The 22,332-nt window shown below is 40.9% G+C and overlaps 1 protein-coding gene across 1 annotated transcript; it reads left to right on the top strand.

Annotated features, from left to right (window-relative positions):
* The first annotated feature begins 7,366 nt into the window (after window positions 1-7,366).
* LOC124275387 lies at window positions 7,367-22,124 on the top strand. The gene is made up of 8 exons (XM_046710920.1): window positions 7,367-7,484; window positions 10,083-10,283; window positions 11,181-11,384; window positions 15,205-15,357; window positions 16,058-16,172; window positions 17,104-17,322; window positions 19,630-19,746; window positions 21,131-22,124. The coding sequence occupies exons 1-8, from the start codon at window positions 7,409-7,411 to the stop codon at window positions 21,348-21,350; spliced, it is 1,305 nt and encodes a 434-aa protein (XP_046566876.1). The 5' UTR covers window positions 7,367-7,408; the 3' UTR covers window positions 21,351-22,124.
* Window positions 22,125-22,332: the final 208 nt, after the last annotated feature.

Below are 22,332 nucleotides of genomic sequence, written 5' to 3'. Positions count from 1 at the left end.
ACACAGTTACAATGCAATACCGTGAAAAGATGCACAGGGTTGCATGTTGAGGGATGTTACTGTATATAACACACCAGGACACAGTTACAATGCAATACTGTGAAAAGATGTACAGGGTTGCATGTTGAAGGATGTTACTGTATATAACAAACCAGGACATAGTTAAACTGCAACACTGTGAAAAGATGTACAGGGTTGCATGTTATATAACACACCAGGACACAGTTACAATGCAATACTGTGGAAAGATGTACAGGATTGCATGTTGAAGGATGTTAATGTATATAACACACCAGGACATAGTAACAATGAAATACTGTGGAAAGATGTACAGGGTTGCATGTTATATAACACACCAGGACATAGTTACAATGCAATATTGTGAAAAGATGTACAGGGTTGCATGTTGAAGGATGTTACTGTATATAACACACCAGGACACAGTAACAATGCAATACTGTGGAAAGATGTACAGGGTTGCATGTTGAAGGATGTTACTGTATATAACACACCAGGACACAGTAACAATGCAATACTGTGGAAAGATGTACAGGGTTGCATGTTGAAGGATGTTACTGTACATAACACACCAGGACATAGTTAAACTGCAACACTGTGAGAAGATTACAGAATTGCATGTTGAAGGATGTTGCTGTATATAACACACCAGGACATAGTTACAATGCAACACTGTGAAAAGATGTACAGGGTTGCATGTTGAAGGATGTTACTGTATATAACACACCAGGACACAGTTACAATGCAATACCGTGAAACGATGCACAGGGTTGCATGTTGAAGGATGTTGCTGTATATAACACACCAGGACATAGTTACAATGCAACACTGTGAAAAGATGTACAGGGTTGCCTGTTGAAGGATGTTGCTGTATATAACACACCAGGACATAGTTAAACTGCAACACTGTGAGAAGATTACAGAATTGCATGTTGAAGGATGTTGCTGTATATAACACACCAGGACATAGTTACAATGCAACACTGTGAAAAGATGTACAGGGTTGCCTGTTGAAGGATGTTGCTGTATATAACACACCAGGACATAGTAACAATGCAATACTGTGGAAAGATGTACAGGGTTGCATGTTGAAGGATGTTACTGTATATAACACACCAGGACATAGTTAAACTGCAACACTGTGAGAAGATTACAGAATTGCATGTTGAAGGATGTTGCTGTATATAACACACCAGGACATAGTTACAATGCAACACTGTGAGAAGATTACAGAATTGCATGTTGAAGGATGTTGCTGTATATAACACACCAGGATATAGTTACAATGCAACACTGTGAAAAGATGTACAGGGTTGCATGTTAAAGGATGTTGCTGTATATAACACACCAGGACATAGTTAACCTGCAAAACTGTGAAAAGATGTACAGGGTTGCATGTTGAAGGATGTTACTGTATATAACACACCAGGACATAGTAACAATGCAATACTGCGGAAAGATGTACAGGGTTACATGTTATATAACACACCAGGACATAGTTACAATGCAATACTGTGGAAAGATGTACAGGGTTGCATGTTGAAAGATGTTACTGTATATAACAAACCAGGACACAGTTACAATGCAATACTGAGAAAAGATGCACAGGGTTGCATGTTGAAAGATGTTACTGTATATAACAAACCAGGACATAGTTACAATGCAATACTGTGAAAAGATGTACAGGGTTGCATGCTGAATGATGTTACTGTATATAACACACCAGGACATAGTAACAATGCAATACTGTGAAAAGATGCACAGGGTTGCATGTTGAAGGATGTTACTGTATATAACAAACCAGGACATAGTTAAACTGCAACACTGTGAAAACATGTACAGAGTTGCATGTTATGTAACACACCAGGACATATTTACAATGCAATACTGTGAAAAGATGTACAGGGTTGCATGTTGAAGGATATTACTGTATATAACAAACCAGGACATAGTTAAACTGCAACACTGTGAAAACATGTACAGAGTTGCATGTTATATAACACACCAGGACATAGTTACAATGCAATACTGTGAAGAGATGTACAGAGTTGCATGTTGAAGGATGTCACTCTATATAACAAACCAGTACATAGTTACAATGCAATACTGTGGAAAGATGTACAGGGTTGCATGTTGAAAGATGTTACTGTATATAACACGCCAGGACACAGTTACAATGCAATACTATGAAAAGATTTACACAGAGTTGCATGTTATATAACACACCAGGACATAGTTACAATGCAATACTATGAAAAGATGTACATGGTTGCATGTTATATAACAAACCAGGACATAGTTACAATGCAATACTGTGGAAAGATGTACAGGGTTGCATGTTATATAACACACCAGGACATAGTTACAATGCAATACTGTGAAAAGATGTACAGGGTTGCATGTTGAAGGATGTTACTGTATATAACACACCAGGACACAGTAACAATGCAATACTGTGGAAAGATGTACAGGGTTGCATGTTATATAACACACCAGGACATAGTTACAATGCAATACTGTGAAAAGATGTACAGGGTTGCATGTTGAAGGATGTCACTGTATATAACACACCAGGACATAGTAACAATGCAATACTGTGGAAAGATGTACAGGGTTGCATGTTGAAGGATGTTACTGTATATAACACACCAGGACACAGTAACAATGCAATACTGTGGAAAGATGTACAGGGTTGCATGTTATATAACACACCAGGACATAGTTACAATGCAATACTGTGAAAAGATGTACAGGGTTGCATGTTGAAGGATGTTACTGTATATAACACACCAGGACACAGTAACAATGCAATACTGTGGAAAGATGTACAGGGTTGCATGTTGAAGGATGTTACTGTATATAACACACCAGGACACAGTTACAATGCAATACTGTGGAAAGATGTACTGGGTTGCATGTTGAAGGATGTTACTGTATATAACACACCAGGACACAGTAACAATGCAATACTGTGGAAAGATGTACAGGGTTGCATGTTATATAACACACCAGGACATAGTAACCATGCAATACTGTGAAAAGATGTACAGGGTTGCATGTTGAAGGATGTTACTGTATATAACACACCAGGACACAGTAACAATGCAATACTGTGGAAAGATGTACAGGGTTGCATGTTATATAACACACCAGGACATAGTTACAATGCAATACTGTGGAAAGATGTACAGGGTTGCATGTTGAAAGATGTTACTGTATATAACACACCAGGACACAGTTACAATGCAATACTATGAAAAGATTTACACAGAGTTGCATGTTATATAACACACCAGGACATAGTTACAATGCAATACTATGAAAAGATGTACATGGTTGCATGTTATATAACAAACCAGGACATAGTTACAATGCAATACTATGAAAAGATGTACAGGGTTGCATGTTATATAACACACCAGGACATAGTTACAATGCAATACTGTGAAAAGATGTACAGAGTTGCATGTTGAAGGATGTTACTGTATATAACACACCAGGACATAGTAACAATGCAATACTGTAGAAAGATGTACAGGGTTGCATGTTGAAGGATGTTACTGTATATAACACACCAGGACACAGTTACAAAGCAATACTGTGGAAAGATGTACAGGGTTGCATGTTGAAGGATGTTACTGTATATAACACACCAGGACACAGTAACAATGCAATACTGTGGAAAGATGTACAGGGTTGCATGTTATATAACACACCAGGACATAGTTACAATGCAATACTGTGAAAAGATGTACAGGGTTGCATGTTGAAGGATGTTACTGTATATAACACACCAGGACACAGTAACAATGCAATACTGTGGAAAGATGTACAGGGTTGCATGTTATATAACACACCAGGACATAGTTACAATGCAATACTGTGGAAAGATGTACAGGGTTGCATGCTGAAGGATGTCACTGTATACAGCAAACCAGGACATAGTAACAATGCAATACTGTGAAAAGATGTACAGGGTTGCATGTTGAAGGATGTTACTGTATATAACAAACCAGGACATAGTTAAACTGCAACACTGTGAAAACATGTACAGAGTTTTCATGTTATATAACACACCAGGACACAGTAACAATGCAATACTGTGGAAAGATGTACAGGGTTGCATGTTAAAGGATGTCACTGTATGCAACAAACCAGGACATTGTTACAATGCAATACTGTGAAAAGATGTACAGGGTTGCATGTTGAAGGATGTTACTGTATATAACAAACCAGGACATAGTTAAACTGCAACACTGTGAAATCATGTACAGAGTTTTCATGTTATATAACACACCAGGACATATTTACAATGCAATACTGTGAAAAGATGTACAGGGTTGCATGTTGAAGGATGTTACTGTATATAACAAACCAGGACATAGTTAAACTGCAACACTGTGAAAACATGTACAGAGTTGCATGTTATATAACACACCAGGACATAGTTACAATGCAATACTGTGAAAAGATGTACACAGAGTTGCATGTTGAAGGATGTCACTGTATATAACACACCAGGACATAGTTACAATGCAATACTGTGAAAAGATGTACAGGGCTGCATGTTGAAGGATGTCACTGTATATAACACACCAGGACATAGTTACAATGCAATACTGTGGAAAGATGTACATGGTTGCATGTTGAAGGATGTCACTGTATATAACACACCAGGACATAGTTACAATGCAATAGCGTGAGAAGATGTACAGAGTTGCATGTTGAAGGATGTCACTTTACATAACAAACCAGGACATAGTTACAATGCAATACTGTGAAAAGATGTACAGGGTTGCATGTTGAATGATGTTACTGTATATAACACACCAGGACATAGTTAAACTGCAACACTGTGAAAACATGTACAGAGTTGCATGTTATATAACACACCAGGACATAGTTACAATGCAATACTGTGAAAAGATGTACACAGAGTTGCATGTTGAAGGATGTCACTGTATATAACACACCAGGACATAGTTACAATGCAATACTGTGAAAAGATGTACAGGGCTGCATGTTGAAGGATGTCACTGTATATAACACACCAGGACATAGTTACAATGCAATACTGTGGAAAGATGTACATGGTTGCATGTTGAAGGATGTCACTGTATATAACACACCAGGACATAGTTACAATGCAATAGTGTGAGAAGATGTACAGAGTTGCATGTTGAAGGATGTCACTTTACATAACAAACCAGGACATAGTTACAATGCAATACTGTGAAAAGATGTACAGGGTTGCATGTTGAATGATGTTACTGTATATAACACACCAGGACATAGTTACAATGCAATACTGTGAAAAGATGTACAGGGTTGCATGTTGAAGGATGTCACTGTATATAACACACCAGGACATAGTTACAATGCAATACTGTGAAAAGATGTACAGGGTTGCATGTTGAAGGATGTCACTGTATATAACACACCAGGACATAGTAACAATGCAATACTGTGGAAAGATGTACAGGGTTGCATGTTATATAACACACCAGGACATAGTTACAATGCAATACTGTGAAAAGATGTACAGGGTTGCATGTTGAAGGATGTCACTGTATATAACACACCAGGACACAGTTACAATGCAATACTGTGAAAAGATGTACAGGGTTGCATGTTGAAGGATGTCACTGTATATAACACACCAGGACATAGTTACAATGCAATACTGTGGAAAGATGTACAGGGTTGCATGTTGAAGGATGTCACTGTATATAACACACCAGGACATAGTAACAATGCAATACTGTGGAAAGATGTACAGGGTTGCATGTTATATAACAAACCAGGACACAGTTACAATGCAATACTGTGAAAAGATGTACAGGGTTGCATGTTGAAGGATGTTACTGTATATAACACACCAGGACATAGTAACCATGCAATACTGTGAAAAGATGTACAGGATTGCATGTTGAATGATGTTACTGTATATAACACACCAGGACACAGTTACAATGCAATACTGTGAAAAGATGTACAGGGTTTCATGTTGAAGCAAGTTTGTGTTTGCAACAAACCAAGGCATAGCAAAAACCCAACAGTTATACTGACTGACTGAGTTTGGTTTTACGCCGCTTTTAGCAATATTCCAGCAACATCACGGCGGTCCAACATTTATAACAGATGCAATAATTTGAAACGATGTACAAATTTGCATGTTGAATCAAGTTAGTGTATATAACAGCAAACATTTATCACTGATGCAATAAGTGAGACAGCCGTCTGTGTGTGTGTGTGTGTGTTTGTGTGTGTGTGTGTGTGTGTGTGCGCGCGCGCGTGTGTCGGTATGTATTTTGTCATTGTTCAATTTTTTATTGAGGAATGTCGTGAATAACTAAAATGACTATAATTTCTTCATGTAATTTTGTTCCCAACAACAGTGTAACTGGGCTTATTGACCCTGAACATGTTTCATTGTATATATGTCTCACAGTAAATAAAATTCTGTTTAGTTTAGAGAGTCTTATTGGTGAACTACGGTGTTATATTGTGAGTTACAAACTGTAAATAGAGACAAAGAAAACCGTTAACTTTGAAAAAGGTGGAAGTTACCATGTAATGAAAAACCTTTCACAAGAGAGAATATTTAGAAACACGTTCTGTCAATAAACATGTTATTTGGTGTTTACTGTACAAATCACCTTTCCTGCATATTGCATGACAGATATAATGTTTGAATGGCATTCAATAAATGTTGGTAAGCAAACATGGAAACATACAACTTCAAGGATAACAACTTCCTGCTTATTACAATTAGTGACATTTCCATGTAGATTCGCAAACCGTCAATCCTGGGGGCCTCATAGTGGGTTTGTTGTTTTACGCCGCACTCAGCAATATTCCAGCTATATGGCGGCGGTCTGTAAATACACGAGTGAGGACCAGACATTACAGTGGTCAACAGCATGAGCATCGATCTACGCAATTGGGATACGATGACATGTGTAAACCAAGTCAGAGAGCCTGACCACCCGATCCCGCTTGTCACCTCTTACGACAAACAAGGGTTGCTGAAGACCAGTTCTAACCTGGTCTTTCGATCTACATGGGTACGAAAGGCTACATAGGAAATGTCGACATTTCGATTGCTTTTCATATTACGTTAAAACGCGTGAAACAGTCTCACCATGCCAACATGACATCTATAGTTTACTTATTCTGCTGTGATAAAATAGGGTATAGAATGCGTACAACCATTCTGAACAGCCCTTGTGACTATAACTGTGTGGGCTGAACGGGACTGACGCCGCCTTGAAAGTTAGAAGTTTTATGACTGGGACATGGTAGTGTGCCAATAGTGACAAGATCAAGTGTCAGTAGTAAACACGGTTGAACTTCCTTGTTCGTATTTATTGTAGCTGTCGTCTCAACCATGGTGAAGATGTTGCCGATAATATTGAAGTTTGTGTTGATACAGCTTTGCCTTGGAGTAATTCATTCTGAACTGGGTATGTTCTTGCTATTTACTTTCGTTTAAATTGGGTAATGTTCACCTCCGATATATTTCAGTACATGGTAGTCATTGTGTGGTCACTGACAGAAGGTGACGTGCAGTATTAGATCAGGTATTAGAAGTGTAGCATTAGTGTGGGTCATTTGACATGTCTATACTTATTGTCATTTGAGTTGATTATGTATACATCATTTTAAAGAATGTCGCATTTGTAATTATAGGTCACACTAATATCTTCAAATAATTTTGTTACCATGTACAGTACATGGTTGTGTTTTTACATGTACAGTACAACCGCAGCCATATTGACGCAACAGTGTAGTTATGTGTGACCGTGCTTATGAATGATGTTATGAATATGTTCTTTGTGTAGCACAAACACGGGGAGTATCATAGAACACACTGTCTACTTCCTTAGCGGAGATGTATAGAGGCACGTCAATACGCCCTGCAAGTGTGTGGTTTAGTATTGGCAGTGTTACGACTGCATTAATAATAAAACTTAAATTGTTATACTTGCAGCAAACTGGCAGCATTCTACGCATTGCATAATCTTTTGAAATGTCTTCAATGTCGTTTCAGAGACGTTATGTTAAGCAAACACAGACAACATGCATATATTTTTGGTGTTAATCTGAGTACATATGCCATGTAACATAAAGACATATGTGACCCCTGAAGTTACCTCTTAGAGTGAGTGAGTGAGCTTAGCTTTACGCCGCTTTTAGCAATATTCCAACAATATCATGGTGGGGGACACCAGAAATGGGTTTGATACAGTGTACCCATGTGGGGAATCGAACCCGGGTCTTCAGCGTGACGAACGAACGGTATCCACTGGGCTACCCCACCGCCCCTTCAGCAACCCATGTTTGTCGGCGACTGACGGGATCGGGTGGTCAGGCTCTCTGACTTGGTTGACACATGTCATCGTATCCCAATTGCATAGATCGATGCTCATGCAGTTGATCATTAGATTGTCTCACTCACTTACTCACTCACTCACTCACTCACCCACCCAAATATCAATGAATATCAGTGACGACAGCGGGTGTTCGGGAAAGGTTAAGCATATACTGCCCTTGGGGTAGCACCCGCCTTCCGGAAGACAGAACATATTTGTTAGTTAACATTGCTCTATTTTCAACTTTGAGGGTATGTATAAAGTTCATTCGGAAGCGTTACAAACGTTAGGGATTCTAAATAAAGTTATGCCTTCGCTACTGTGTTCAACACGCTAATGTTTTATGGTTGCTCCTTGGACGTTTTGTCTAAAACTTTTCACAGATGATTTTCATGATCTTGGATCCAAAGCAGTATTTGGAAGCACAGTGGAAGTGAAATCATTATTTGAAATGAACTACCTGTCAAGTCTGTAAAAAGGAGTGCCTTAAAAATAATTTCTTTCGCGGTGATGTGGTCATCAGAATGTGTGTCTATCGCTGGTTAGATACCGCTGGCAGTGTAAAATATCATGAATCATTGGATGTATCCACTTTGATGTCGGGTGGCCGCAGCGTCCTACAAAAATATATTAAAAAACCCAAACAAACAAAACAACAACAAACAAAACACACACGAAAAAACGTCAATAGATTCTACTTGTTTTTAAGCTGCCAGGCGCTAGATATTAAACAAGGACTGGTTAGAGTCAGTCTGTTGGACTGACTTATCAACACCCAACTAGGAATGGTATTGGTAAGTAGGCTACTTCTTAAGCGGTATTAATTAAAGCTGGTACGCACGTACGTAAGCACACACACCCTCCCTCCCTCCCTCCCTCTCTCTCTGGCTCACATTCTGTCACGCGCGCGCGCGCTCGCTCACACACACACACACACACACACACACACACACTTCGCGTAGTCTTTCTTATCTCCGTCAGCATACCTCGGCAATATGAACACATGAAAGAGTTATATCCGTCTTAGTTCAGTGGAAGTGGTGGTATCGGAGAAAATATCTTTTCCCCTTTTCCACTAGTTGCCCTTTATTTTGCCTCTGGGACATCTTCTGTGCCTGACTATGAACCAATGTATTTTCTTCTAAAGGTGAAACAACGTTGTGTCAAAGTTGAATGAACCCGCGGTAAATACTTAAATACGAAATATGTAAAGTGACCACTAAATAAGTGACCCGTGAAGGTCCGGGTTAGAATATTGGCCTTCAGTAACCCATGGATGCTTGTCGTAAGAGGCGACTAACGGGATCAGGTGGTCAGGTTCTCTGACTTGGTTGACACATGTCATCGGTTCCCAATTGTGCAGATCGATGCTCATGCTGTTGATGACTGGATTGTCTGGTCCAGACTCGATTATTTACATACCGCCGCCATATAGCTGAAATATTGCCGAGTGCGGCGTAAAACTCAGCTCACTCATTCACTCATTAAATAAGGAGCAAGAGATCAGCTTTTACTTCGAGACAGCCGTACATTCGACACTTCAAAGTTCGACACTTCATAGTTTGATACTTCACAGTTCGACACATCGGTGTAATTCCCTTCACCTGCTATGACACAAATACTTCCAGATTAACTATGCTTTATTTAACTGTTTATCAGATCGTTATTTTCATCTGTCCGTACTTTCAGTGAATATTGCACTAAACAAAGCGACAACAACCATGAGCTCAGGTATTGAAACTAACACCGGACAAGGGGCTGTGGACGGCAGTGCCAACGACGTCAACTGCACCGCTTTGGTCACAACGAGTAACGAGGTAGCCTGGTTGCGGATTGATCTTGAAACGACCGTCAAAGTGCACATCATTGTGATACACCCAGGATCACAGTGTGAGTTGTAGAGTGGAGTATTTAGTGTCATAACACAGTATTAAATAAGGGAAACCTAATGAGCGAGCGCAGTACATTGTCATTTTTTGTCTTGTTTTATTTTAAAACGATTATACACAATGTAAAAACGTATCAACACATGATGGTATTTAATGGGCCCCCTCTGACATCAAACCTTTGCTTCCAAATTCCGTCTAAAGATAACAAGGAATTTTTCAACAAATCGAACATTTCAACTCTATCGCAGTAAAGCGAAATATATAAGTGGTTTGCCGAAACCATATATTCTTTGAATGTCATTGTAAAGTGCACCCAAAACCCCCCGAAAATTCCTACACATTGGGAAAGATGTTTACAAGATATTTATATAAAATAACACTGCTATTTCTTTGGGGAGCATTATTTCATTATATGTAGGCAGTTTCATTCCTCAAGGAAACACAAGTATACTACCCAGCAGTTTCGTGTTTAAATAGCATGCTAGTGTAAAGCCAACTATGCATATTTACGATTTAAATCTATAATCACAAGAATAGATATTCCTAAACTGTACGCACTGTAACCAAAAACATATACAATACTCACAAGCATGGCACTGTCACAAACAGGGACACAAATGCAATTGTTTTACGGACGCAGAGGGAGGTAAAACCTGAGGAATCCTTTTTCGAATGACTATGGTTTTGATACAGGAAACGTATTTTTATGTACATGATAGTATGGGTAATGACGTTAAGTCTTACATCATAACATTCGCAAAAGATGAAGACCATCCAAAAACACAATACATAGCAAAACCAGGAGGCACATATCTGCCTGACAAAATCAGTACCATTTAAGTTAACTAAACTATTTTCTCTTTGAATGATCATTTTGAAATAGCTGGTGTGATTGCAGCCTCCAGTAACCTCACCTGGCACAGACCGCAGGTGTACGTATCTAACAGGCCGGAGATAACCAGTCGTCCTGATGATGAAGACCTCTGCAATCTGCTCAGCAGCACATTGGCATCCAGCTTGAATGCCACCTGTGGAAACAGAGGCCGCTTCGTCTTTGTCAGAAACATCCATAGCTTCTATCTCTGTGAGGTCCTGGTGTATGGTGAGTAGGTAGGCTAGAGTCTGTTTATATCAAAGATCCATAGCTTCTACCTCTGTGAGGTCCTGATGTATGGTGAATAGGTAGGATAGAGTCTGTTTGTGTAAAAGATCTATAGCTTCTATCTCTGTGAGGTATTGGTGTATGGTGAGTAGGTAGGCCATAGTCTGTTTGTATCGAACATCCATAGCTTCTACCTCTGTGAGGTCCTGGTGTATGGTGAGTAGGTAGGCTAGAGTCTGTTTGTATCAAAGATCCATAGCTTCTATCTCTGTGAGGTCCTGGTGTATGGTGAGTAGGTAGGCCATAGTCTGTTTACATCAAACACCCATAGCTTCTATCTCTGTGAGGTATTGGTGTATGGTGAGTAGGTAGGCCATAGTCTGTTTACATCAAAGACCCATAGCTTCTATCTCTGTGAGGTCCTGGTGTATGGTGAGTAGGTAGGCCATAGTCTGTTTGTATCGAACATCCATAGCTTCTATCTCTGTGAGGTCCTGGTGTATGGTGAGTAGGTAGGCTAGAGTCTGGTTGTATCAAACACCCATAGCTTCTATCTCTTTGAGGTCCTGGTGTAGGGTGAGTAGGTAGGCCATAGTCTGTTTGTATCGAACATCCATAGCTTCTACCTCTGTGAGGTCCTGGTGTAGGGTGAGTAGGTAGGCTATAGTCTATTTGTATCAAACACCCATAGCTTCTATCTCTGTGAGGTCCTGGTGTATGGTGAGTAGGTAGGCCATAGTCTGTTTACATCAAAGACCCATAGCTTCTATCTCTGTGAGGTCCTGGTGTATGGTGAGTAGGTAGGCCATAGTCTGTTTGTATCGAACATCCATAGCTTCTATCTCTGTGAGGTCCTGGTGTATGGTGAGTAGGTAGGCTAGAGTCTGTTTGCATCAAAGATCCATAGCTTCTATCTCTGTGAGGTCCTGGTGTATGGTGAGTAGGTAGGCTAGAGTCTGTTTACATCAAACACCCATAGCTTCTATCTCTGTGAGGTCCTTGTGTATGGTGAGTTGGTTGGCTAGAGTCTGTTTGTATCGAACATCCATAGCTTCTATCTCTGTGAGGTCCTGGTGTATGGTGAGTAGGTAGGCCATAGTCTGTTTGTATCGAACATCCATAGCTTCTATCTCTGTGAGGTCCTGGTGTATGGTGAGTAGGTAGGCTATAGTCTGTTTGTATCGAACATCCATAGCTTCTATCTCTGTGAGGTCCTGGTGTATGGTGAGTAGGTAGGCTAGAGTCTGTTTGCATTAAAGATCCATAGCTTCTACCTCTGTGAGGTATTGGTGTATGGTGAGTAGGTAGGCTAGAGTCTGTTTACATCAAACACCCATAGCTTCTACCTCTGTGAGGTATTGGTGTATGGTGAGTAGGTAGGCTAGAGTCTGTTTACATCAAACATCCATAGCTTCTACCTCTGTGAGGTCCTGGTGTATGGTTAGTAGGTAGGCTAGAGTCTATTCGTATCAAACACCCATAGCTTCAATCTCTGTGAGGTCCTGGTGTATGGTGAGTAGGTAGGCTATAGTCTATTTGTATCAAACATCCATAGCTTCTGCCTCTGTGAGGTATTGGTGTATGGTGAGTAGGTAGGCTAGAGTCTGTTTGCATTAAAGATCCATAGCTTCTACCTCCGTGGGGTCCTGGTGTAGGGTGAGTAGGTAGGCTATAGTCGGTTTGTATCAAAGATCTATAGCTTCTATCTCTGTGAGGTCCTGGTGTATGGTGAGTAGGTAGGATAGAGTCTGTTTGTATCGAACATCCATAGCTTCTTCCTCTGTGAGGTCCTGGTGTATGGTTAGTAGGTAGGCTATAGTCTATTTGTATCAAAGATCCATAGCTTCTTCCTCTGTGAGGTCCTGGTGTATGGTGAGTAGGTAGGCTATAGTCTGTTTACATCAAACACCCATAGCTTCTTCCTCTGTGAGGTCCTTGTGTATGGTGAGTAGGTAGGCTAGAGTCTGTTTACATCAAACATCCATAGCTTCTACCTCTGTGAGGTCCTGGTGTATGGTTAGTAGGTAGGCTAGAGTCTGTTTGTATCGAACATCCATAGCTTCTATCTCTGTGAGGTCCTGGTGTATTGTGAGTAGGTAGGCTATAGTCTGTTTGTATCGAACATCCATAGCTTCTACCTCTGTGAGGTCCTGGTGTATGGTGAGTAGGTAGGCTATAGTCTATTTGTATCAAAGATCCATAGCTTCTATCTCTGTGAGGTCCTGGTGTATGGTGAGTAGGTAGGCTAGAGTCTGTTTGTATCGAACATCAATAGCTTCTACCTCTGTGAGGTCCTGGTGTATGGACCCGTGAAGATCCGGGGTAGAATAGGTCTTCGGCAACCCATGTGCTTGCCATAAAAGGCGACTATGCTTGTCGTAAAAGGCGACTAACGGGATCGGGTGGTCAGTTTCGCTGACTTGGTTGACACATGTCATCGGTTCCCAATTGCGCAGATCGATGCTCATGCTGTTGATCACTGGATTGTCTGGTCCAGACTCGATTATTTACAGACCGCCGCCATATAGCTGGGATATTGCTGAGTGCGGCGTAAAACTAAACTCACTCACTCACTCACTAATGGTGTATGGTGAGTAGGTAGGCTATAGTCTGTTTGTATCAAAGATCCATATCTTCTACCTTTGTGAGGTCCTGGTGTATGGTGAGTAGGTAGGCTATAGTCTGTTTGTATCAAAGATCCATAGCTTCTACCTTTGTGAGGTCCTGGTGTATGGTGAGTTGGTTGGCTAGAGTCGGTTTGTATCAAAGATCCATAGCTTCTACCTCTGTGAGGTCCAAGTGTATGGTGAGTAGGTAGGCTATAGTCTATTTGTATCAAAGATCCATGGCTTCTACCTCTGTGAGGTCCTGGTGTATGGTGAGTAGGTAGGCTAGAGTCGGTTTGTATCATTCTGAGTAAATACAGTCAGTTTATCTCAACAGTCAATTTATGTCCTTGAATGTGATATTTTACTGCCATTTTATTAAATTGACATAACTTTCATTGTGTTTGTGAACATACAGTCACAGAAGTTACATTTTACGCCGCGAAGAGCAACAACATTTCCAATGTGGCGTTAAGGAAATTTTCACTCACTTGCTCAGGATGTTTGGTAGCGATGTATAGTCACATAAATATGACAGTTTCTGTAACCATCAGATGACAATGTACTCAGCCTCAGAACACAAGGCCCTTTAAGCCATCGGTTACCCTTGCATCCTAACCATCAGCATCAATTTATCTTCACGTTCTAAGACCTTGAAACCTCTCAACTCATCCATCATCCTAGCTTAAACGCGTAGGAACCTGCCTTACACAATCAGCTCATCTTGCATCATATGTTAGAACATCATTTAACTTCTGCCTCAGAGCACAATAGGAACCTTACCTAATACTGGATCCGTGGTGTGTTTCAAAGAAGCTGTTCTAACATGGTATTCCTATGGAATCCGAGAAGGGACATTGTCGCGTTGTCGCATTGTCGCGTGTCGCGTTTTAGTAAATTTTTAGGCTGTTTTTACACGTCTTACATAGGGCGACAATGCGACAACGCGAGATATTTTGACCTTGAAAATTGTCGCTATGTCGTGTGTCGCCCTTTGGAGGAATTGTTTTTTAAAATCAAAACGCGACATCGCGACAATGCGACAAATGGGCGAAATGTCGCGTTGTCGCGATGTCGCGATGTCGCGTGTCGCATTTGGTTAATTATGCTTCATTTTGCTTGCATTTGAGAGGGCGACAACGCGACAATGTCCCTTCCAGGATTCCATATCTTCCAGTAAAACCTTCACCACTGTTTTCCTTTCTGTGGCCCAGTGTGCTCAAACGGCAGCTATGGGCCCGACTGTTCACAGAGATGCGGGTATTGTGGAGGGGGGTCCTGTGATGCAGAGACTGGCGTGTGTGGGAGTGGAGGCTGCTTGGAGGGGTATTCTGGAACAAACTGTAACATACACAGTCCTAATTCAGGTAACACTACATGGTGACTTTACTGTGTAATTCAACGATGCATGGTGGACCAACACAGGGCATTTAAATGCCTCTTTAGGGTCTTTGTCATACACGATCTCTTCTTTAAGTGACATTTAGAAGCTAGTATGATGAAGAGGCACATATCTTATGAACTGACAACTTTTTTATTGCAATAGATGTGACGTTCCGATGTAGATGCTTTATCTAACACTTGCTTAATAACAATAATAGCATCTACCCCGAACGTTGCATCTATTGCAATACATAAGTTGTCAATCCATAAAATGTGTTCCTCTACTTGAAGTTCTGCTTTCCGTTTTAACGTACATTATTTTCAACTCGGCAAGTTATCCATTCCTGTGGTGAAATGATATTTCCAACTTTGGCGGGACAGTATTTTTTGCCGGAAATCTGATACCACTATGAGTGTGTCATTGGTTTATCAAATATCAAATATAGGTCTTTATTGCTAAGAAGACGTTTGGTTTTCTGCCAACAAATGCTAGACAAAGGAAAAACCTACTTTTGACATCTATCTCATCAAAATACTTTACATAGTTAATTCAGTGACCTGATTTCTCGTTGACAAAAGTGTTTATTTTCAATGGTGTGGTCCTCTGTCTGACAACGTGTGTGGTATGACCTGCACTGCCACTTCCGGGTTTGTTTAAGCTTTACGCTTCATGTTTCTGTTCAGGGATGTCAGCACCCGTTGCCGCAGTCATTGGTGCCGTCATTATGCTTTTCCTGATAATAGCAGTTGTGGCTGCTATTTGCTGTTTCTTCTACTGTAGAGTTCGCAGGAACACAAGGTGAGACCGAAACAAATTTCAACTGGGATTTAAAAAAAATAAATTATGTGTTTGTTGTAACTCATAGATATATATTTAGTTGATTAGTCCACAGAGTGCACACCTTATTTACCAGTGTTCATTAGGCTTTAACAGTTTTGATGAATGTAACATTTTTGTTAAATAACTGTACAATATGTGTCTTTTTAACTGAACGAAGCTGTGCGTTATAGCCTTGAGAGTGAACAACGCTGATTCTTGCAAGTTGGTAAGCTTTGTAGTATTCCCTTAGCAGTGGGAGTTCAAGAGCTTTGTCGTTGTCACTGTGTGAGTCGATAGTAAAGTTTTGAGTAATAGGGACCGGAGAGAAAATTAATTGTCTCATCTAACTAGAATTGAAATGAATTGTATTTCTTCTTTTTCAATCATTAGTTAAATCCATCCATATTAATAAATTACGAACATTTTATGCACGTTTCTTAAAATCCTCAATGTGTCGCATGTAGTCGTTTAAAGCGCTCTGGACACTCGAACCGCCGAGGTACCGTAAATCCGCTGGACAGAGAGAGCTCCACTCGTTTCAGGCAATTTCTACACATGAAGCCGCAGTGTTAATTACTGCGCAGGGTAATGCGCTGGGTGTGATTAACTTGAATTCACTCACTCTGGATACCATGGACAGTTTCAGCTAAAAGCAAATCCATAATACATATGTGTGTGTGTCAGTATACTGTGCGGTGTGATGGTATCTCTGTTACACTGCAGTGTAGTACCTCATAGGTAAGCACTGGTCAAACAGACATTAGTCGGGGCTCGTACAAGCAGGCTGTACCATAAACCCCCTCCCACCCAACACACGTACACGCACCTCACTACGAAAGAGCAATAAGCCCTCATAACCTCCTTTTCACCCAACATTCCCTCGTCATCTTTTCTTTTTGTGTTGTCTCAGTGGGGCTGGTCCAATCAGTCGTCGGCATTCTGAAGACCGGGTAAATAACAACAGTCGTCAAGGGATACTAAGTCGGTCATATGTTCGCTTCACAAGTCTCTTCAGAACCCCAAGAGAACCGGTCGTTGATGTTCATCAGACACGTCGCAAGTCCATCGACCGTAGATCTACACAAGATCCACCGCGAAACGACGTCTACGTCCGCAAGAAGTCAGTAACGTAAGTGATAATATGTATTTTTCCCGAACGTAAACCGTCTTCAAGCAAACTGTTTATCATTTGTTTTCTTGGTAACGTGCGCCTTAACGTTGTTCGGGGCCGACATGCCAATAGAACAGTACATCAGTTAGCCCTGAAGGACTATTGTTAATATTTTTGTTTTCTGTTTGTTTTCTACCTTAGTTTAAGCGTTGATATGTTTTAAATTTGGCTTCTTAGAATTCTTTATTACATTATACGAACTGTTTTTCTTAATTAACGTGTTATATAGTCTCTACTATCAACATTCTCGTAACAATGGGAGAGGACAATCCAAGTTTTGGTAGCCTATTAACCTTCCTTTACATGTGATTAAAAGGTATGTGTTTAAACTAAAAAGTAACAAAATTACTTGTTCACGGTGATCACCAATACGCACTATACAACTGGGATATTAAATGCAATATTGATGCCATTAACAGATTTGGATAATTATGGCTCTTTATGCAATGTATGTGATTTGTATAGAGGAAGTGACAGGTGGTGACAGGTGACCGTATATGGTGCCATAATGCTGACAGTCACTGATGCTATGAGTGATCGTCATTGATACAAGTGGTGACAGGTGACCGTCTATGGTAACATAATGCTGACAATGCTGACAGTCACTGATGCTATGAGTGATCGTCATTGATACAAGTGGTGACAGGTGACCGTATATGGTGCCATAATGCTGACAGTCACTGATGCTATGAGTGCTCGTCCTTGATACAAGTGGTGACAGGTGACCGTCTATGGTGCCATAATGCTGACAGTCACTGATGCTATGAGTGCTCGTCGTCTTGGTATAATGCTGAGTGGTGACAGGTGACCGTATATGGTGCCATAATGCTGACAGTCACTGATGCTATGAGTGCTCGTCCTTGATACAAGTGGTGACAGGTGACCGTCTATGGTACCATAATGCTGACAGTCACTGATGCTATGAGTGCTCGTCCTTGATACAAGTGGTGACAGGTGACCGTATATGGTGCCATAATGCTGACAGTCACTGATGCTATGAGTGCTCGTCCTTGATACAAGTGGTGACAGTGACCGTGACAGGATGACCGTCCTTGATATGGTGACCATAATAATGCTGACAGTCACTGATGCTATGAGTGCTCGTCCTTGATACAAGTGGTGACAGGTGACCGTATATGGTGCCATAATGCTGACAGTCACTGATGCTATGAGTGATCGTCCTTGATACAAGTGGTGACAGGTGACCGTCTATGGTACCATAATGCTGACAGTCACTGATGCTATGAGTGCTCGTCCTTGATACAAGTGGTGACAGGTGACCGTCTATGGTGCCATAATGCTGAGTCACTGATGCTATGAGTCTCGTCCTTGATACAAGTGGTGACAGGTGACCGTCTACCATAATGCTATCACTGGTATGAGTGCTCCATAATGCCGTGACAGTCACTGATGCTATGAGTGCTCGTCCTTGATACAAGTGGTGACAGGTGACCGTCTATGGTACCATAATGCTGACAGTCACTGATGCTATGAGTGATCGTCCTTGATACAAGTGGTGACAGGTGACCGTATATGGTGCCATAATGCTGACAGTCACTGATGCTATGAGTGCTCGTCCTTGATACAAGTGGTGACAGGTGACCGTATATGGTGCCATAATGCTGACAGTCACTGATGCTATGAGTGCTCGTCCTTGATACAAGTGGTGACAGGTGACCGTCATGGTGATAATGCCGTCACTGATGCTATGAGTGCTCGTCATACATGCTGACAGGTGACCGTATATGGTGCCATAATGCTGACAGTCACTGATGCTATGAGTGATCGTCCTTGATACAAGTGGTGACAGGTGACCGTCTATGGTGCCATAATGCTGACAGTCACTGATGCTATGAGTGATACAAGTGATGATCGTCCTTGATACAAGTGGTGACAGGTGACCGTATATGGTGCCATAATGCTGACAGTCACTGATGCTATGAGTGCTCGTCCTTGATACAAGTGGTGACAGGTGACCGTAGGTGACTGACAGTCACTGATGCTATGAGTGCTCGTCCTTGATACAAGTGGTGACAGGTGCCGTCTATGGTGCCATAATGCTGACGGTCACTGTCACTGATGCTATGAGTGCTCGTCCTTGATACAAGTGGTGACAGGTGACCGTATATGGTGCCATAATGCTGACAGTCACTGATGCTATGAGTGCTCGTCCTTGATACAAGTGGTGACAGGTGACCGTATATGGTGCCATAATGCTGACAGTCACTGATGACATCTACAATCATACATTGTTTCCAATTGCAGGGACGAGTCTGGTGTCGCAGTGAAAGAGTCAAACGCGAACAATGGTGTCACTGCAGATGATCCAGTAGTGCAGCCGGGAGTTGATAATTGTGCATTTGAAGATGAAGACCCACACATGTACGGTATAATGTAATAATGTCCTGAATTATGACTCGACTTAAAGGGAGACACAACGGCTCGGGGCAGCTTGCAGTCAAAGAAAACTTGACTCAAGTCATTTAAGATTATTTGTTTATGCATTACAGTGATAAATGGCATCTGTTTATTGAGTAATGATTGCCCTACATTAGGACACAGTCTTAGTTTAACGAATGACCCGGAAATGGACATCGGGGAATTTAACAGTTAAATTAACAATTAACAATTAATTAACAGCTTTGAATTATATTATACCCTTTATTCCTGCTTGGCATATTTGTGTATCACAGCCGAGAGTGCTACATCAGCTGTATGTCACTGAACGTATCCATATCGCCGGTCGTAACGTCACTGTCATTTCTGTCACATGTAACATTTGACAGAAGCCAACTTAATTTCTCCTAATCACGTCGTTCCACAACATCACAACACAACACAGTTTACTGGAATACGCTTGTGAATCGACAAAAGAACTGTATTCAAAGAATCTACTGTCTCACTGTTGAAATTGTACTGCATTTTATTTCCTTCCCTTGACCACGTATAATCCTTTTCAGCTTTGAGTTTCTTCAAATCAGTAGAAGCTTGACTAAACTCTTGTCGTAAAGCACCGAGCTCGGAGTTAAAGGATTCTTCCAGTTGATCTTTATTAGCATTCAGCTGTTTCAAGATGGCGTCTAATTTGGCGTCTGTGTCCATTTTAAAGATGTACGGTCTTGTTTGCACATTAGTGTATCACAGCTGAGAGTGCTACATCAGCTGTATGTCACTGAACGTATCCATATCGCCGGTCGTAACGTCACTGTCATTTCTGTCACATGTAACATTTGACAGAAGCCAACTTAATTTCTTCCTAATCGTCGTTCCACAACATCACAACACAACACAGTTTACTGAAATACGCTTGTGAACTCCGACAAAAGAACTGTATTCAAAGAATCTACTGTCTCACTGTTGAAATTCCGTAAAATGTATTTTATTTCCTTCCCTTGACCACGTACAACTCCTTTTTCAGCTTTGAGTTTCTTCAAATCAGTAGAAGCATGACTAAACTCTTGTCGTAAAGCACCGAGCTCTCGGAGTTAAAGGATTCTTCCAGTTGGATCTTTATTAGCATTCAACTGTTTCAAGATGGCGTCTAATTTGGCGTCTGTGTCCATTTTAAAGATGTACGGTCTTGTTTGCATTAATTAGCGTATCACAGCTGAGAGTGCTACATCAGCTGTATGTCACTGAACGTATCCATATCGCCGTATCGTAACGTCACTGTCATTTCTGTCACATGTAACATTTGACAGAAGCTTCAACTTTAATTTCTCCTAATCACGCGTCGTTCCACAACATCACAATTGATCGTCTACAGGTACGAGGAGCCGTTATCGGATCCCTCAGTTGAATCAGAGTATCTTGCAATGGGGGGAGAAAACCACGCTGACCAGAATTACGAAAACCAAGGCGCAGAGCCTGACGATGAAGACCAACCGGTGTATGAAGCCATGGAGATACCAGGCAACAAAGGCAGCAAGCTGTCATTCAATATGCAATCAGTGCCTGATCACCCCAACATGGACGGAGAATGTTAGACAATCAGTTGACCTGAAACGTGTGTATGAAGAAGCGTGCCTTTCTTGCAGCTGCCTCGACGGAGAATGTTTGACTGTCAGTTGGCAAGTGGCAAGACGCTGGTTCTAACTGGTTCTAACTGGCTGCAGCAGTGGTGAATGTTTCATTACACTTACAACAAGTGAATGAGGACACATAGACTCAAGTGAAATGAGGTGCTTGTGAATGTTAGGGAATCATTTGACATACAACTAGTGTATGGAGACACGGGATGTCAGACAAAAAACATTAATATGCAAAAAGGAAGTTTTCTTACAACGATGACAAAGAGAAGTGTATCATGCTTACGAATGGTTCATGCTAGGCTGTCATTTGACAGAAAACACGTTTATAAAGCTAAGTATATGTTTCACAAATGTTAGAGAACGGGAAGTTGGTAAACAGAAGAAAATGCTTACGTACATGATTAGTTAGTTGAAACAGAATTTTATGGTTTAGCTGAGTGAAGTGAGTGATGTTTCTTTGATATTGTCACTCAGAATTTGTACATATATTTCAATCATCCGTACCTGCCAGCTGTATATAGTTTAAATTTGAGCTCAGGAAGCGCTTTGAGCATATCCCTGTGACGTGGAAAGGCGCTATATAAATGGCCTATTATTATGATGATTATTATTATTACGTAAATAGCTCATGTCACATGTAACCCGTAATAGCTCAGGTGTATGTCATTTGGTCATAAAAATATGTAATTTCATTGTTAATAACTCAACATATATCGGGTTTTGAATATTTAAGTTGGTTTGTTTTTAACGGGTTTTTCGCCAGTAAACCAGAACCGCCAAACCAGTGACTGATATTATGAACAAATACCCATACAGTCCTGATACGATGACACGCTATTACCTAAGGTCCCCTACCACTTACAAGAGGCCAAGTTGGTTTGCGTAATGTACGAGGGGCGTTCAAAAGTAGTCGGCCTAACTATATTCTTGATATCTA

Source organism: Haliotis rubra, unplaced genomic scaffold (assembly GCF_003918875.1).
Source record: "Haliotis rubra isolate DU_JTF1 unplaced genomic scaffold, ASM391887v1 Scf2, whole genome shotgun sequence".
Taxonomy (NCBI): Eukaryota; Metazoa; Mollusca; class Gastropoda; order Lepetellida; family Haliotidae; genus Haliotis; species Haliotis rubra.
Note: the sequence above shows the minus strand (reverse complement) of the source record. Positions and strands in the feature narration are given on the sequence as shown.

Coding starts and splice junctions, on each gene's coding strand:
- LOC124275387 (XM_046710920.1), top strand. CDS start 7,409: ATGGTGAAGATGTTGCCGATAATATTGAAGTTTGTGTTGATACAGCTT. Junction 7,485..10,082: donor AGTAATTCATTCTGAACTGG/GTATGTTCTTGC, acceptor CCGTACTTTCAG/TGAATATTGCACTAAACAAA. Junction 10,284..11,180: donor GATACACCCAGGATCACAGT/GTGAGTTGTAGA, acceptor GTGTGATTGCAG/CCTCCAGTAACCTCACCTGG.